The sequence below is a fragment of the Notothenia rossii genome (assembly GCF_949606895.1).
Source record: "Notothenia rossii genome assembly, chromosome: 9".
Lineage (NCBI taxonomy): Eukaryota > Metazoa > Chordata > Actinopteri > Perciformes > Nototheniidae > Notothenia > Notothenia rossii.
In genome coordinates, this window is record NC_136907.1 from 74133899 (window position 1) to 74153509 (window position 19611).

The window sequence follows — 19611 nt, forward strand, 5'->3', positions numbered from 1 at the left end:
AAGCGTAAAATGTGTGCAGAGGACACCATCTGGTCACAACTTTAAATATTTGATCATGTTTATGTGCAAATGAAGAACTCTCACTGGTTCAGAACCTTTTTCCTTAAGTGAGTCTCTTTTCTTTTCTGACTTTTTTTTAATGGGTATTTCACTTTATATTAAAATGCATAACAATAAGAGTGCAGAACATCTAATACACTTCACTATGAATCCAGAACAATACAACTGCAGGAGTATGGATAAAGCGAGATGTGTGCATGCATTTTGAGACGATTTGGGCAGAATCCAGCAGAGTGGATCGTGCTGTTCATCCTATGTAATCTATATGTAAAGAAAAAAGTCTAAATATTTCAGATAAAGCTGTGAAACAATCTCAATAATTGGCAGCAAAAATGTAAGTCCTTTTTAAATTGGAATAAAAGGATACATGTTGAGATAGGAAGTTCTAATCTCTTAGGACAGGGGTGGGGAACCTCCGGCCTCCGGGCCGTATACGGCCCGCGAGACCATTTGGTACGGCCCTCGAGGTAATTTATAAACACACGCAAAAAAGAAAACAATTCAAGAAATCTAGACCGCAAAATAATTAAACAAGCGAGTGCCTGTTTTTCCTGACCAAGGTCAGGGTCCTTGAACACAACACGAGCCTAACGTGTCATCACGTGGTATATGTCTCGTCTGACAGGGGTGTAGTTCTAACGGAGAGCACCAGAACGCGGCTCCGGGCCGGTGTTACAATATAAGTTGAGTCATGACAACTGGCGACATTCTATTATTTTCATCATAGGAATCCGGGGCGTGTACATTGAGGACCCATTGTTGACTTACCAGGAAAGAAACATCGTTTGTCGTTTACGTTCATCTTTTGCTATATCTGCCTTCCTAAGATCACTTTGCTGCACATTCAGTACTCGTATGTGAGGTTGTGGGTGAGAGTCCGATATCGTGACGCTTACAGGGAGGTATCGAACATTACAAAGTAGGTGACTGTGTGGATGCCTGTTCAAAACATTGCAAACTTCAATAAATCATTTAAATTATATATTTGTTTCCGACTTTCATTTGTTCATCGTTCTTAATGTGATGTATAGTAGCTTTGATAGCTGTCCATACCTTCAGACAGCCTAAAAGTAAAACACAAGTTGTTTATTCACAGCCCGAACGCTCATCGAGATGACTGGATCAGTCATGACAACTTGTGATCAGCTCCGATTAAATTGTGATATCAATTCTGTAGCTAACCTCCAAGAAGCACGTTTATTTTATGAAATACCTGTATCCCTCTCATCACAACAAGACTCTACACTGTGCAGGAAAAACAATTACATACATGAAAATAACCTTGATGCATGGGAATCAAACACACAAACTATCTTCCGTGGCTATACTGATATGTCACAGTAACGGTAAACCACAGAAAAGTAAGTCCAGCGGGGCACAAGTTGAATACATATAATACGGTAGTTCTATTATGCCTTTAAGCCTATACGTTTAACCCATAAGAACCCCGACCCATTTCTACTTTTGGGGAAATTAAGGGGAACGTCATTTAGACTAAATAGACACATTTCTGACAAGTAACCTCCCTAGTGTCAAATATCTGGGCTTTAATGGTAAAGTAACTCTTATTTATAACTTAATTAACAAGGATGATGTTTTGGTTTGCATTTGTTTGAACATACTATGAATTGAAGAATAAAGCATATGTTAACTAAATATAATTGAATCAGCTAAATTAACTGACCAGACCATAATCATATTTCTAATTGTGCATATATGTCACTCCGGGTTTACTGTGAATGTTTAGGGTTAAAGTCCCGATGTGACACCATGTGTCACAGCAATATTTATGGCATTTGTTTCATATACATTTCATCAAGAAATGTTTCCACAACAGGTTAAATGTAATCAGAATCAGAATACCTTTATTCGTCCCACAGAGGGGACATTTATATTTGTTCCAGCAGAAAAGAGCCGAAGACAGCTTAAAGTTTAACAAATGACATGTCATGTAAGCATTTTTATTCTTAAATGGCTTGAATATTAACTTTAGCAACAAAAAACCTTTCCAAATCTAGCTAGTTCTGTCACATGTTTTAGCCTGACACATGGACATCTTGGACATGTTGTTATGGGAAGACAAAAGCAAATGACAAGGACCATGACCCCAGACTGTTCAGTGTGTGTCACTTTGGGACTTCATGAGATAAAAAAGGCTAAAGCTGTATAAGGAACTTTCCAGAACATTTAAATTTCATGTGACACCCGTGTCTAGGCAATTCTGTCTGCCTTCCGTGTTTCTGTTGTTATTTACTTCCTCTCTGCCTTCTTCTGATGATTTATCTGTTAGTTTGTGTGTTTAATTCCCATGCATCAAGGTTATTTTCATGTATGTCATTGTTTTTCCTGCACAGTGTAGAGTCTTGTTGTGATGAGAGGGATACAGGTATTTCATAAAATAAACGTGCTCCCTGGAGGTTAGCTACAGAATTGATATCACAATTTAATCGGAGCTGATCACAAGTTGTCATGACTGATCCAGTCATCTCGATGAGCGTTCGGGCTGTGAATAAACAACTTGTGTTTTACTTTTAGGCTGTCTGAAGGTATGGACAGCTATCAAAGCTACTATACATCACATTAAGAACGATGAACAAATGAAAGTCGGACACAAATATATAATTTCAATGATTTATTGAAGTTTGCAATGTTTTGAACAGGCATCCACACAGTCACCTACTTTGTAATGTTCGATACCTCCCTGTAAGCGTCACGATATCGGACTCTCACCCACAACCTCACATACGAGTACTGAATGTGCAGCAAAGTGATCTTAGGAAGGCAGATATAGCAAAAGATGAACGTAAACGACAAACGATGTTTCTTTCCTGGTAAGTCAACAATGGGTCCTCAATGTACACGCCCCGGATTCCTATGACGAAAATAATAGAATGTCGCCAGTTGTCATGACTCAACTTATACTGTAACACCGGGACTTCACAAATTGCAATACCCATAAGGAGCTGTACACATGCCGCAGTTTCTGCGTGGCTGTGTCTTTAGTTGAAAGCCCAGTGGCGATCTGTTCATCTGTCATACTGATTATACAGTCAATAACTTTGTTGTTATTAGCATCTGGTTAGCTAGCTATGCTAACGAATATAAGAAGCTTTTTCTCCAACCAGTGAGGTAAAGGCACATCTTTATATGATCAATATAGTTATAGAAAAATAAGAGAATAAAGTAAACAGGTATACAATACTAATATGACAGTAAAAAAAAGTTGTTATTAATAAACAAGAATACAGTTTAAAAGGGAAGTGATTTGTAAAATATCTATAAAGAAAAAAATCTGCTTACAGTTCTGTTTCATATGGGTGTTGAGAGATGCATCTGTAGCCGGTCTGGGCCTACTTCTCAGCAGACCCTTGCTACGACTCTGCGTTGTGTTGTGCGTGTTTGATGGACAAGTAGATTCGGTTGTTGTCTTTAACCGAAACTGTGGCGTATTTATTCCTCTGCATGAAGTAAACACAATAATGCAGCAGCATTAATAAACATGGACGTCTGCAACACACCAGTCTCAGTCTGCCATACAAACAACAGAGACTAGTCCTTATAAAACATTCAGATATCAAATCTGTCACAATAGATCACAATACACTGTACAATTACAGTTACACTGGAAATGTATACACCACCGGCTAATTAGTATTTTTAGACATGTAAATAAAACAATAAAATAAACACATAGTACAAAACACAATAGACCAAAACATGGGAGCAACAAACATACCTGCAGGAAGTAAACACAATAATGCAGCAGCATTAATAAACATGGACGTCTGCAACACACCAGTCTGTGGTGGGGAAAAGACGCCATTAAACATGCTGCAGGTGCTGTGTGTGAATCCTCACAAGTGCTGCTAAACAGTACACTTAACTAAAAGTTTGCTAAAACACTCAAACTTCTGCAAAACAACTACACAGCAACACATTAGCACCATGGAATGATATTATAACCTTGTTTCACAGTTTAAGATTATATAAACACTGTAAACATCATTTAGAACAGAAATCTACAAAGAGCACATGACAAACTCTCCTCACCTCAGTCTGCCATACAAACAACTGAGTGAGAGAGGGTGCAACGCAGGTAGATGACGTCACTGCCGAAAGTGAAGACTTCAAAATAAAAGCATTAGCTCCCAAAATTGTCTTTTGTAGTAAACATACCAAAATAAAAGTGACAATAAATAATATTGGAACAATAAAATAAAACTTGAGGGATTATTGGTGGAATGCATTCCTGTATATTTATATACCTGCTACATTCACCCCTCCTGAATTACACCAAAATCCTGAGCGGCTGACAGGACATAACACTGACAGGGACATTAACACTGCGTTAAAACTGGCACGGGTTCACATAAAGATACCATCTTCACAATCAGCTAGAAGCTACCTGGTAAACAGGTTCAGAGAAATCAAAAGGGTGATCAACCCTTAGTCCCCTCTTAGAATTGCTTGGTGCCGTGTACACCAAACTACCCGGCCTACTTGAGTTCCAAACCGTACTCGTGAGCACAGACAGTAAACAGTACATCACTTACAGTGACACATTGCAAAACGTAAAAAAAACAACGATAAAAAAAGAAACATCTCAATAAAAGAAAACAAACAAGAAGAAATAATACAGCCCCTTCAGAACAGGGTAAGAAGAGACTGGGATCTCTTACTGAAAGAGTTTGCGAACCCCCTCATGCTGGTCGGCCTCTGAACCATTGTCTCTACAAAACGGCTGACTCTCTTAACAACCCTGCCAGCACGTGTCCTGACCACACCCTGCGTGTCTGCTTGAGTGGGTGCTTGACTGTCTCGGCCCTGTTCTGCAACTGTTGGTAAAGTGTCAGAAATAACGGTCGGGACATGGCCTGTGTCAACCATCGACACTGAGTCTGATGTGTCAACTGCTGACGCTGTAACCGGTCTGAATGACTGGACACTGCTTGCGTCGATCACTGATGCTGTATCTGGTACACTTGACTGATCTAGCTCTGCATCAGACTGATCTTCGTCTGTATCAGCTTCGTCACAGGACCGGTGACTGGCAGTGTCTTCCGCCCCACTCAGTGCCCATGCGCTTGTCCTATCCTCCGAACCCTCTTCCTCTTCCAAAGAGTTGACGAGATCCTCCATCCGAGACCCGTCCTCTGAATTATCAAGACTGTCCTCAGTCTCCGGCATTTCTCCTTGAGCAGATTCTATGGGTAAGAAGCTGATATCCAGGATAAGGTTGCGATGCACTACCTTTGTTTTACCCTTGTCATCTTCCAACATGTAGACATGAGTCTGTGGGTTGCTGTCCACGACAGTATAGACTGTTGGTTCCCACTTGTCCGCAAGTTTCTTCTTTCCCCTCTCACCTTTGTTGGCGAGAAGTACTCTGTCTCCCATGTTCAGGCAAGTCCCCTTGATCTTTCGATTGTAACCTCTGGCTTGCTTGTCTTCCTCCTTGATGGCATGCTTTCGAGCAATGTCTGCTGCTTCATGGAGGTGGGACATAAGCGTTGTTACATAGCTGCCATAGTCAACAACCACTGGGTCGTGTAGGACCTGTTTGAACATCACATCAACGGGGAGTCTTGGAACCCGACCAAACATTAGGTGGAAGGGTGCGTACCCAGTCGTCTCATGCACTGTCGCATTGTATGCAAATGTCAGGGTCTGGATTTGCTGGGGCCACTTGGCCTTCTCTCTCAGTGGCAGTGAACGGAGCATACCCCCCAGAGTCCTGTTAAATCTCTCAGTCCCTCCATTCCCCATGGGGTGGTAGGCTGTAGTGTGTGACTTGGAGACACCCGATAGTTTAAGCAGTTCTGCGATGAGCTCACTCTCAAAGTTGGCTCCTTGATCTGTATGTATGCGCCCCGCAAACCCATACACACAGAAGACGTTGTCCCACAACTTCTTAGCAACTTGTTTCGCTTGTTGGTTTGTGCAGGGAAAGGCATGGGCCAACTTTGTGAAGTGATCTGTCAGGACAAGAACATCTACTGAACGCTGCTTGCTATCTTCCGCACTCCAGAAATCCAAACACACTAGTTCCATAGGAGCGGTGGTCCTGATACTTTCAAGCGGAGCTCTGGCAGAAGGATCCGGTGTCTTGGCCAGGATGCACCTCTGGCAGCACTTCACATAGTCCTTAATTTGGTGCTCCATTCTAGGCCAGAAGAAGCGTTGTCTTGTCAGGTAAATCGTTCTTGCCTGCCCTTGATGACCGGCCAAGTCATGTACACCACGCAAGGCCTTGTCTACCAGACTTTGGGGCAAGACAAACTGACGCCTCTTCTGTTTGCTCAAGGGATCCTTGGTGACTCTATAGAGCACTCCATCAATGACATTAAGTCTCTCCCACTGCTTGATGAGTACCAGAGCACTTGTGTCCAGACCGTCTCTCTCCCGCCTTGAGGGTCTTCTCTGTCGACTCAGAAAAGGCATGACTCTAGAGATGCCAGGGTCAAGCCCTTGGCTTTTTCGGAGCTCTTCCAGGGAGAAGGCAGGTAGCAGATCCTGCCCTGGTGGAACAAGGTGTTGAACGGACTGGATCAACTCTGTCGCCCTGGACTCTGCAGCTGCATCCCAGTGGTCATGAGAATCAAGGACAGCTTTCACAATGTTGTTACACAGGGGCGGGGAACAATGGGACTGAGTCACAGCACCTTGTTTTGACCTCTTCGTCCGCTGACACTGGACCTTTAAGCGAAAGACATCCTGAACTCCATTTTCTCCAACTTCATCAGATTCGGCAAGCAGATTGCCATAGGACTCTGTAACAAGTCTACGCCCAACTGTCTTGGCAAACGGGTCCCGACTGAGAGCATCAGCCACTACGTTCTTGGTTCCTGCAATATGCTTCAGACTGAAAGTATAAGGAGCGAGCTTTGCGACCCATCGTTGTTCGCAGGCATCGAGTTTGGGCTTAGTCATTATGTATGTGAGTGGATTATTGTCCGTCCATACTGTGAAGGAATTGCCCTTCAGCCAATGGCTGAATTTGTCACACACACTCCACTTCAACGCCAAAAACTCAAGCCGGTGAGCTGGATAATTCTTCTGAGAGCTGCTCAGTGTCTTACTTGCGAAAGCTATGGGACGGGCTTTACTTTCACCAGCTGCTACTTGTGACAACACTGCGCCAAGCCCGTCCAAGGAAGCATCAGTTGACAGAATCAGGGGACGTGAGAAATCAGGATGTGCAAGAACCACACAGTCCAGCAGACTTTCTTTAAGACTGTCAAAGGCGATGTCACACTCTAGAGTCCGGTCATCAGGTTTCAGTTTCCTGAATGTTCCTGCCTTCACATTCACTTTCACTTTCATCCTTCCTCTTCTCTTTTGTCCAGCAGTCAGAGCAAAGAGTGGCTTGGCAATGGAAGAGCAATTAGGGATGAAGTGCTGGTAGAAGAACACCATGCCCAAATAGGATTTGATCCTCCTTACTGAGGGTGTACATCCGTCATCTTCCATGAGATCAGACTTCGACATAGTGGATATGACTTCCACCTTTGCGGGATCCACAGCTACTCCGCCGCCATCTATGATATGACCCAAAAACTTGACAGACGATCGCATCAGGTGACACTTCTTAGGACTCAACTTGAGGTTGTTGTCTCGCAGGCGCTGGAAGACGACCTCCAGTCTCTGTAGGGCCTCCTCTTCAGTTGATGCGAAAACAAGCAAGTCATCCAAATAACATAATAAGCTGCTGAAGTTCATGTCCCCAAATATACTCAGCATCATGCGCATAAATGAGGCAGGACTATTGCACAGTCCCTGCGGCATCCTGTTATACTCATGCAAGCCTAGCGGTGTGGTGAAGGCTGTGTATTTTTTGTCCTCTTCAGCCATGAGGACGTTGTAGAAGCCGGACGTTAAGTCCATCGTGCTGAAGAAGGTGTTCCCTCCCAAGGCAGCCAAGCAGTCTGACTGATGTGGAAGAGGATGGGCGTCCTTGAGTGTTCTCGCATTCAACCACCGGAAATCGGTGCAGATCCTCAAGTTTCCGTCCTTCTTCCATACCATCACCAGTGGTGAGGCATACTCACTCACAGATTTCCGAATGATCCCTTGCTCCTCCATGTCTGTCAAGACTTGACGTAGTTTCTGGTAGTGAGCAGGGGGTACTCTCCGGTAAGGAAGGCGGAATGGGCGATCATCGGTAAGTCGAATGCGGTGGACAAAGCCCTTCGTCTCACCGCAGTCCATTTCATGCTTGGAGAAGACATCGTTGTAACACTCGAGCAGTTGGACTAACTTCTCCTTCCCTGTGTGGCTAGTATGACAAGGTTGTATGTCAAGTTTGTCAAGGCCAACATCTTGCAGCCTCTGTTCGAGAGAAGGACTGGTTGGTGTATGGTGCTTGCCTGGGACAGCCTTGTCAATCTGACTAGAGCCTTGGAGGAGCTCAACATCTTCTACAGCTAAGCAGGGGGACACATCTGCCAGTTTACAGTTCCTCTTCAGCGTAACTGGTCTATCAGACAGATTGGTGACCTTCATGGGGACCCACCTATCACCCCACAGAGGTGTCACGATCCGGCCAACCATGATGTTACGTGGCATGGACTTGGATGAGGTCGGCTCAACTATCACAGTGCTTCCCGGTGACATGGGAGTATCGTTAGGTAGCTTACCCCAAACGAGGTGTTCTTGCATTGCTAGGAGAGTGACTGACTGCTTCAGCTTGACTGTGCCAATTTTGTCTGGTAGCTCCTCACCCCTCCAACGGGATGTGTTCGCCATGAGGTCCAAGAACTGTTCACACTCTGGGGATGAGGAAAGACTGCAAACGGAGATAAGCCGCCAGTAATCATCACTGTTCTTCAACTTGCGCATGAGAAACTTGATCACATTTGTGCCAATGATGAAATCATCTCGCTGGCCTGGCACCACAAGAACTGGAACGATGCAGCTCTCCCCATACACCTTCAGTTCAACTTCGTACATGCACTTCGGTTTAGTGAGTTTCCCTCCACACCCAACTAAAACCACTTCCTGAGTCATCGGTCTTGGTTCTGACAATACTTTTTCACTCAGCATCTTTTCCACTGCTTCTTCACTGAAAGTACAGGCCATGGAACCTGAATCAAGCATTCCCTGCATCTGGAACATATTATTCACATTGACTGGAGCATAGAATAGCTCATCATATAGCTCAACTCTATGCGTGTTCTGTGCTATCATCGTCACAACAGCCGGTGCTGCACCGCACAACTTCACATAACACTGTTCATATTCACTGTCACTTCTGAGGGTTTGTTTGTCCTCACCCACACGTCCCCTCTCCAAATGCGGGCCAGTCAGTTTAAAGGCTGCTGCTCTCGAGGTGAATGTGCGGCCTGGTCCTCCCGTCCGGGAGTGTAACTCTGACAGTCTTTCTTGATATGGCCAGGCTTAAAACAAGACAAGCACAGGCGCTCCCGCCGGCAGTGTGCTAGAGTGGAGTGTTCCATAGACTTGCATACCTTGCAGTGTTTTCTCTGGTCAGACGGGTGCTGCCTATACATTGGCTGGTTGTTTTGAGCCATCGGCTGGCTGTTCTGAGCCATCGCCTGGCTGTTCTGAGCTAGTGTGCGGTCAAGCAGGCCAATCAAAGTCTTTAGGCAATTACCATCAAACTGAGGAGCAGATGTGACATTCGCTTCAGCCTGGACAGGGGGCAACACTGGAAGGCTAGGCATAGACACCTCCTCAGACACAGGTGTTTGAACATGAGCTGCCACATGTCTTGCTGCGCTGGGGCGATTTGGTCTGGTGTTCAGCTGTTCTCTCATTTCGATTTGATAACGGTCAACATGCTCCTGTATTTCACCAGCTGTCCACTTCTCTGGCGCTTTGAACCGCAACACTGCAGCCAGGGAGGGATCTGGACAATACTTGACAAACATCATGGTTACTTCCCATGTCTGCTCAAGCCCTCCTCAGCTGCATCAAAAGCTTTGTTAAGGCGGATCCAGTACTCGACAGGGTCCTCTCCTGCTACAGGCACAGTGCTGTAGAAGTCTGCAAGGGGCATACTCGAACATGACACACCACCAAAATGCTGTTTCAATATGTCAGTTATAACTTTTGGGTTCTCGTGAGGCTTCAATAACAGATTGCTACGGAGCGTTATCTTCACAATGTCTCTGGCTTTGCCCATTAATCTAGTCAACATCTCCTGATGCTGCTCACCCAGCTGTATGCTCCTCTTCCTTAAGTACGTATCCATGAGCTCCTCCCACTCATGCACTGAGAGCTTGTCAGACCCATCTCCTCTGTACACAGGAGGCTCTCTCACATCGGACTGCATGACTAACTTCACACCAGTCAGGTTAAGTGTGGAGTCAACGCGCGACTGGCCTGCACCTGAGTTCTGAACCCGTGCTTGACTGGCTTCATTCGCTTGACTCTCTTCCTTTAACTGAGCTGATATAGACTGTCCCACTTGCTGGGCGATGTGTGCGATGAGATCACTCAAAGCTGGGTCACTCCTGTCTGGGATGGCCGAAAGTGAAAAGGTAGGTCTGTCGGTAAGGGACGGGTGGCTAGGTAGACGGGTGGAGGTGAGAACTGGGGAACCTCCATTGTCTGGAACAATAACTGGGCGGGTGTAGCTGGGCGCTGGCGACATCATGTCGCCTGGACTTGCAACTGAAGAATTAAACAGCTGTGCCCCCCTCCCAAAAGAGTTAAACAGTGGTGCACCCCTCCCCAAACCAGCAACTGGAGAGTTAAATAATTCCAAACCAGGAAGTTGCGCCCCCCTCCCAAAACCAGAAATATTTTGAACAGCTTTCCCCATTACATTGAAATCCATCTCTTTTTTTGTTTAAAAAAAACGTAGTTAATGTCAACAAAAACAGAAAATACTGATTCACAATGGACAGTTTTTTCAATGTCTTTTTCTTTCACTTGACACACATTTTTCCAGAAAGAACACAATGTCCTTGTAACTGTGACAAAGCCACTTCAATATAACCTTCATAAGGGAACCTCTTTTTTGTTGCTGTTTTGACGTCCGACAACCTCCGGTGACCAAGCTGGTGTTGATCCACGATGTGATCCGGGTGACGGCACCAATGTAGCCGGTCTGGGCCTACTTCTCAGCAGACCCTTGCTACGACTCTGCTTTGTGTTGTGCGTGTTTGATGGACAAGGAGATTCGGTTGTTGTCTTTAACCGAAACTGTGGCGTATTTATTCCTCTGCATGAAGTAAACACAATAATGCAGCAGCATTAATAAACATGGACGTCCGCAACACACCAGTCTGTGGTGGGGAAAAGACGCCATTAAACATGCTGCAGGTGCTGTGTGTGAGTCCTCACAAGTGCTGCTAAACAGTACACTTAACTAAAAGTTTGCTAATACACTCAAACTTCTGCAAAACAACTACACAGCAACACATTAGCACCATGGAATGATATTATAACCTTGTTTCACAGTTTAAGATTATATAAACACTGTAAACATCATTTAGAACAGAAATCTACAAAGAGCACATGACAAACTCTCCTCACCTCAGTCTGCCATACAAACAACTGAGTGAGAGAGGGTGCAACGCAGGTAGATGACGTCACTGCCGAAAGTGAAGACTTCAAAATAAAAGCATTAGCTCCCAAAACGGTCTTTTGTAGTAAACATACCAAAATAAAAGTGACAATAAATAATATTGGAACAATAAAATAAAACGTGAGGGATTATTGGTGGAATGCATTCCTGTATATTTATATACCTGCTACACATCCATAGATCTCTTCATGTTGCTCTCAAAGTGCACCAGATTGATGCTTTTAACTTCAACATTTAAAAACTCTTCCTGGTGGTGCATGCCCCCAAACCCCACTAGATGAGGTTAGACCCCACCCCCCCAAATCATGTCCAGATGGATAGAATGAAAGAAAGGCGAAATGAATGGGCTGTGATTTTAGTTTTTTAAGCAAACGTTGAGTTCAATAATTTGTACGGCCCTCGAAGGATGTTGTAAAAATTGAAATGGCCCTTGAGAGGAAAAAGGTTCCCCACCCCTGTCTTAGGAGAAGAGCTTGAATATTACAAAATAAAAACTCTTTTGGCTCCTTCCTGTCTTTCTACTGGGTCTTTCTTGGCTTTGTGCTGGCTATCTTCTAGCTCTATTCAGGTTTTTGGAGTTTTTTTCTAGCTCTATCCCTGATCATTTTCAGAACCTGAAGGCTCTATACGGACTATCTTCTGGTTTTCCTCTGGATCCATCCACTATCTCTTGTCTCTGTCCAGTGAATTACACGTTTGTTACTGGAGCAGGTAAAGCATACAACAGATACTTTCAGCATTATCGGAGCACGAAGTGGAAGCTTGGATGAAACACAGCAGACTTCTAAACAATGAACACCCGCAACTTGGAAGAAATACATTTGGGTTTTAGGCGTTCTAATATTGCAATACAAACCCATGATGTAATGACAGAAATTAAGAATAATGTAGTCATTGAATGCTCATTTCAGTAGATTTAATAAAACAAAACATAAACATATTGGACATGGCCTCAAGACTGTAACCTCTTCACATTCTGTTGAAATAGTCAATTACTAGCCATATCTTACACATTGCTGTTTTGAATCATTAATATCAATCAATCAATCAATCAATCAATGTTTATTCATATAGCCCAATATCACAAATGTTACATTTGTCTCAGTGGTCTTCACAGTGTGTACAGAATATCAGTATGACAATACGACACCCTCTGTCCTTTGACCCTCACATCGTACAAGGAAAGACTTCCGGAGAAAACCCACAGTTTAAAGGGGAACATGGGAGAAACCTCAGGGAGAGCAACAGAGGAGGGATCCCTCCCCCAGGACGGACAGACGTGCAATAGATGCCGTGTGTAAATCGAAAAGATAATACATTTACAACATAGGTATATGTGGATGACAGTTGAACTGGATGATGTAACATGTATGCCATCTGCTGGAAAGAAGACGTATCGCTCTGTTGGCTTTTAGACAACAAAAACAGAGTGAAGCTCTGATTTTATAAACAATCTTTGAGTACAGACACCGTCCTGCAGAGAGCACAAAACCCAACAGCACGTTTTTGGTCTAGCATCACTTTACAAAACGTTTGCATTAAGACACTAAGACTAGCTGGTCCCTTGTAAAGGTCAGTCCACCTTAAATGAGCAGTGGGTGATCAGCAGGTGAAAGGCAGGACACGGGAACTTGGTCCTGAGGAGATGTAACGATTATTAACAAGAGATAGTCGAGTCAAGGGGTCAAAGAAATGAACATTTGTGATTATTCGCAAATCGGTTGCAGGTGGGTGAAATCAGGCTTAGGGAGAAACGTAGTACATGTAACGGCATTAGGTCATAAGGATACAAAATAGACAAATGTATTCCCTTACAGTTATAGAAGCAGCTGACGACCAACACACTTGTGTCTTTTGAAACGATTATGCCATTCAAAGCTTTTGTCAAAAAGATTGCAGCTCTATTTTTCCTCTCCTGTGTGAACTCTCATGTGTGTCTTTAAACTATCACTCCGTGAAAACATTTTTGTACAGACTGAGCAGCTGTGCGGTTTCTCTCCCGTGTGGACGGTCATGTGTTCTTTTAAATGTCCACTCTGTGAAAAAGGTTTTTTACAGACTGTACAGGTGAAAGGTTTCTCTCCTGTGTGGACTCTCATGTGTGCCTTTACACTTCCACTCTGTGAAAAATATTTGGTACAAACTGAGCAGCTGAATGGTTTCTCCCCTGTGTGGACTCTCATGTGTTTTTTTAAAATTCCACTCCGTGAAAAAGCTTTCTTACAAACTGAGCAGCTAAAGGTTTTCTCTCCTGTGTGGATTCTCATGTGTGACTTTAAACTTCCACTCTGTGAAAAAGCTTTCTTACAGACTGAGCAGGTGAATGGTTTCTCTCCTGTGTGTCTTCTCATGTGCACCTTTATATGTCCACTATGTGAAAAAGCTTTCTTACAGACTGAGCAGCTGAATGGTTTATTTTCAGCACTACGTCGTGGATCACTGACGGATTCATGTCTATTTTTCAGTGAGTTTGAGCCTGATGCAGGTTCTCTGGTCTCTTTCCAATCAGCACGGTCTCCAGTGTCAGGTTCAGAAGAGTCTCCAGTGTCAGGTTCAGAAGACTCTTCACTGTCGTCCTCAGTCTTTGTTTGTAAACTGCTCTCTGGATCTGAGCTCCTGGCTGGTTCTGGTCCTCGACAGTCATCTCCATCAGCTTCTGTTTCCATGTGTTCAGTTTGTCTTTGATGAGGCTGTGAGGACTGAGGTTTCTCTTTATCATCTTCACTCTTCACAGGGTCAGGAGTGAAAGTGGATTTGGTGATATCAGCCTCCTCCAGCTCCTGAAGCTGCTCTCTCTCCTGACTGATCCTGAGTTCCTCCTGTTCCTGCTTAATGTGTGGGGGGGGCTCTGGGTCCTCCTGGTCCAGACTGGTGCTCCACTCCTGCTGGTCAGGGAGAAGCTCTTCTTTAACCACCACCAGCAGCTGGACATCTGCAGGAAACAGGAATCACAGTCAGAACAAACTGTTAAGTGTTAGCATTTACAAATCTAATCACCATTAAAATGGGAGACATTTTGCAGCCCTAATTAATGCCTTTGTTTTTATATTTTCGCATTATCTTTCTTAGTCCCACCTATTGTGTATTTGTGTTGTCTCAATTCACCTCATGTAGCCCAGCCCCTTTCCACTTCCAGTTAAAAATGAAAAAGGTTTTTTTCTTCTGGCGTAGCACTAGCTGCAATGTAAACAAGGAATTGTATTTGGGATCGTTCAGAGATACACTACAGTGTAAAATTAAAATCCTGCATTCAAACCTTATTTAAAGGGGACCTATCATGCAAAATGCACTTTTGTACATCTTTTCTACATGAATATTTGTCCCCGGTGTTCCAGGGAACTCACCAAGTGTCAGTAAACAAAACCCTCTCTCTTTCCCTCGATACCGATACCAAGTCAAGAATTGCAATTCCGATTATTTTTCGATCCTTTTTTTAAATTATTTTCATGATCAATAAAATTGTAGTTTATATGTTAAGTGTTTTCTTACAACATGGTCTCTTCTTTATACTTGAGTTTATGTGATTTCTTTGATAGTTAACTTTATATTTCATTAACATTTAATAGTACAGTAATATAAATAATTATTGACAACATGTACATTGCAGATGTTAGCCACATTGGTAAGTTAGCTAAAAAGATTAGACAGTTATCATTGCCATTAATTGCCTCGTCAAACTACGAAAACGTTCGTTTGTCCCAAAATAAATTACACTTGTTTGACTTAGATTTGAGGGCATGGGCTTGAGCATGATGTAATTATGCTATCTATCACATTCGCTAACCTGTCTGTCTTTAAATTCTCTAAACAGCTCTGGATGCCGGTCAGCGAGGTGCTTAGCCAAGTTTGATGTGTTGGCTCCCTTGGTTTGCAGGGATCTAAAACATGTCTCACAGACAGGCTTCGTGGTGTCCGTAGGCTTGCCCTCACTGTCAGAGATATAACTCAAATACTTCCACATTTTGCTTCTGGCGTCTTTTTTGTCAACAAGCCGAGGCGCAGCGGCAGTTGCACTCCCACTTGCAGCCTTGCTTCTCCTTTTCTCACATGCTCTGGCAACTAGCGCGTGCACGAGAGAGGGGAGGCACTTGAGCGTGCACGAGAGGGGAGGACCATGGGAGGGACTGCAGGCACCGCTGCAGTGCAGGGAGTGGAAGCAGAGGGCTGAACACACACTGCTCTTATTAAAACAGCGCTTTCTCACCGGAGTACTTTCCCCCGTCATTCTTAAAGTACCGATACTAATGAAACGGAGGAATCGTAACGTTTTTAACGGCAGGGTATCGCGGTACCTTTCAAGTATCGGTACACCGTGCAACACTAATATACATCGATACAATATTACGTGTTGATAGAAAACACATAATGAAATAAGACCCCACGGTTTGATGATTGATAGGTGTGTGGGCTGTCTTTCATTTTGACACACAGAATAATGTTATAATAAACATACATACATACATACTGTATATTAAATGGATATATCCGCCTTCTTTCATTTATCTTTCCATTCCCACAAAAATATACATAAAGAAATTGCATATTTTGGACATAGTTCGAATGGTGATTAATCATGATTAATTAATTTTTAAGCTGTGATTAATCTGATTAAAAATGTTAATTGTTTGACAGCCCTAATATATATATATACATATATTAGGGATGCACCGAATATTCGGCCACCGAAAATTATCGGCCGAAAATGGTTAAAAAGGCTCTTTCGGCTTTCGGCCGAAAGGGTTTTAGCACCGAAAAAATATCACCGAATGTCAGGGAACAGGGTTACGTTGGTAAACTAACGTGTTGTTGTGATGACGTAATCAAAACGCGGCGACAAGCACGGCGCGCGACCATGCTCGCGGCTGGCTCACAGCCAACATGTCTGGCGCTTGGAGATATTTAAAAATATCAGCGAAAGAGGCGCGGATTGCGATTTGTAAAACGTGTTCAGCTGACATTTCTCGAGGGGGTGTAACTGCAAAGACTTTCACCACTTCGGGATTACTCCACCACTTGAAATCAAAACACCCGGACAAATATGCGGAGTAAGATCAAATCACAAGCACTGACAGCGAGAGACTGTTCAGCGCTGCCTCTCATGTGCTTGATGAGAAGAGGAACAGACTTATGGCTGATGAAGCAGAGAAGCTACTGTTCATTAAAAATAACCTCCCACTTTTCCTTAATAAGTAGACAAGGCTGGCTTATCATAAACGTATCTAGTTCTACATGTCTACTCTATACCCACTTTCCTGAACAATTTTCATTGTGAGTTATAATTCACCATCTCAGGTTATCATTAGGGGGAAATGACAGCAGCACAGTGTTCAATATATTGTACTTTCGGTATCTAAATGATACAATGTTGTTTACATTGCTCATGAGGACAGACCACCTTATTTGCAGATTCTTGAAATTGTAATTTAATTTGTAATTGATTGTGGATTTTGTATCCAGTTTTCACTTTATGTATCTTTATACAATGTTTACTACTTTGCTTATGAGGACAGACAGCCTTATTTACAGATTCTTGAAATTGAATTGTAATTTCATTTGTAAATAGTGTGGATTTATCCAGTTTGCACATTTGTATGCATGCACTTATAGGTGCATTTGTTGTTGTTGAAGGCCTGGCTGTTACAGTCTTTATTTACACTATTTTGTTGTAGGCCTACTGGCCTAGATGTTTATGCAGTTTTAAAGCACCTTGGCTTTGTTCTGAATGCACTTTGTTGTAGTTATCCAACAGAGAAAAGAAAATGCACTTGACTTGGAATTAATGTACTGTATGCATTCAAAAGTGCTGAATAAATGTTTTATGGACCCATAATAGTGATTATTATTTAAGTTAAGTTTTGCCATAATCATGTCTTTTTCCATAATCAGGTAGCTGAACAACATTGGTAAAAAACTGTATACATTATATATATATATATATATATTTCTATTAATCATTTTCGGCATTCGGTTTTCGGCCAACTGTTTCCTATTTTCGGTATCGGTTTCGGCCAAGAATTTCCCATTCGGTGCACCCCTAATATATATATATATATACATATATACATGTTGGCAATAATTGATTGATGAGATTTTACATGCATTTATATTAATGTTTTAATTACTTAATGACCTTTGGTGAATAAAGAAGCACATTAAAACTAAAGTATCAATGTATGTCACATTTAACCAACTAGTGCCTACATGTATGGGTAATATTTAAATCAGTAAATTAAATGGCATATTATTTAATGTATATATTTTTATAAATATATTTATTTTGTGTAGGTTTGCTCTTCCCTAATACATTTTAATTATTATAATAAAGTACATATAATACTTATACTTTTACTTAAATAAGATATGAATGCAGTAATTTAACTTGTAATGGAGTATTTTCACAGTGTGGTGTTTGTACTTTTACTTCAGGATCTACTACCTGCAGCAAGTGCTGATAAAGGGTGTTGGAGCTATATATGTCTTTATATTATTTAATAGTTTAACATTTATTTTCTTGCTGTTTATTATTATCATTTATTTATATGTATTCTTAGTTAGCTTTATAAGTTAAAGTAGTTTCTATGCTTTTATTTTGAGGGCATGTTTTGGGCACTGGGTGATTAGAGCACCTGGTGTAATTGTATATATTGGAGACAGGTGGGTGGTGGGAGCCAGATCACTAGTAGGCAAAAGGTTTTTTAACAGGGTGTTTCGAGCCACAGGGTTTTCCAAGCCAAAAAAAAGGAAAGCCATAGGAAAGGCTTAAGGAAAAGGGATATAGGAAACCTGTTTGTTGTACTTTGTTATCGGAATAAACTGCACAAATGGAGAATCTTGTCTGGACCTGGATCATTGCCCTGCGTAAGATCTGCTAACTAGTGCCTCAGTGGCTGTATTATTTTAAGTTAATTATCTGTTTTATTTCTATATGATTTTGGCCGCTACAAAGGGTCTACTCTAAAGTGTTATTAATGTGACAATAAAGTGCTACTGAAGAGTGTAAAGTGTTAATTAAGGGTAAAGCGAACAGACCTGCTCTGTGTATCCGAAGCTGAGGCTGTAAAACAGCGTCCAGTAGTTTCTGGAGTCTCTTGTTCTCCTCTTTGGAAAGAGACAGCTCCTCCTCGTACTCTGCTACCGTTTGTTCAAACAGAGCAAATATATCTTCAACAGCAGCAGTGAGTCGCTGCTTCTTCAACGACAGCAGCATTTGGACTTTACTCATGTTTAGTAGATCACCTTTTCCTGCAAACTCCGTTCAACACACCGTTTCTCTCTCCATCAAACTCTCAATCTGACTAGTGTTGCTAACGTGTTTCCAGCTAGCATGCTAAGCTAGCTCCTATAGTCCGAGGTAAACGCTCCAGAAAAAAACCACACAGTCCATTCAGAGGTTTATCCAAACACACAGATGATGGATCAGCAGTGCTGGAGCTCACACACACTTTCTCAGAAACACAGAGAGAGAGAACTATAGCAACGGGTAGCCACCTCGATCCAGGTTAGAAAGAGCTGGGACCTTCACTTCCGGTGCGGTTTGATGACGTCAAAATAAAAGCGGGAAGGATTTCTTCTTTTTGGTTTTAAGAAAACTTGGCATCTAGACGTTGCCTTAACACCTACTAATGGATCAATAATAAAACCACTCTTTCAAAAAAAAACTATTATAACTAACAGAAAATAGTCATAAAGGAAAAACGGAAAATAAATAAACAGGTCGCAGTACACAAATCAAATATCTGTATAGCAATTACAAATGTTTGGCATATCTGAAGCTAATTTTCTTGCAGGATTCGTGCTATTCAGAGTTTGCATCCTCGTGGTTGATTGACTTATTGTAAGCTGCAGAGGTGGAATAAGTAGGCCTACTCAGATTTTGTAGCCTACTTGAGTAAAAGTACAAGTAGGCCTACTCAGATCTTGTACTTGAGTAAATGTAGAAGTACTCAGATATTTTACTTGATTAAAAGTAGAATTACTCAGACCTTGTACTTAAGTAA

General features: G+C 42.4%; 1 protein-coding gene across 2 annotated transcripts; it reads right to left on the minus strand.

Moving 5' to 3' along the window:
- Positions 1-1027: 1027 nt before the first annotated feature.
- LOC307020891 (uncharacterized protein) lies at positions 1028-19477 on the minus strand. 2 transcript variants are annotated; one of them, XR_013803001.1, is made up of 3 exons: positions 18644-19477; positions 13146-14546; positions 1028-1341 (listed from the first exon to the last, which is right to left on the minus strand). XR_013803001.1 is itself a non-coding variant. In XM_079652583.1 (2 exons), exons 1-2 carry the CDS (start codon positions 18834-18836, stop codon positions 13516-13518), a joined length of 1224 nt encoding a protein of 407 aa, XP_079508709.1. In that variant the 5' UTR covers positions 18837-19477; the 3' UTR covers positions 12516-13515. The 2 variants fall into 2 exon arrangements, 1 of the variants encoding a protein (XP_079508709.1); XM_079652583.1 differs by lacking the exon at positions 1028-1341 and having other exon boundaries at positions 12516-14546.
- Between the last annotated feature and the right edge of the window lie 134 nt (positions 19478-19611).

Bases quoted from the DNA above. Each gene is read 5' to 3' on its own strand.
- LOC307020891 (XM_079652583.1), bottom strand. From the start codon at position 18,836: ATGAGTAAAGTCCAAATGCTGCTGTCGTTGAAGAAGCAGCGACTCACT. The intron at 14,547-18,643 runs GTCTGTTCGCTT...TGTTTCCTGCAG, and splicing joins GCTTCGGATACACAGAGCAG to ATGTCCAGCTGCTGGTGGTG.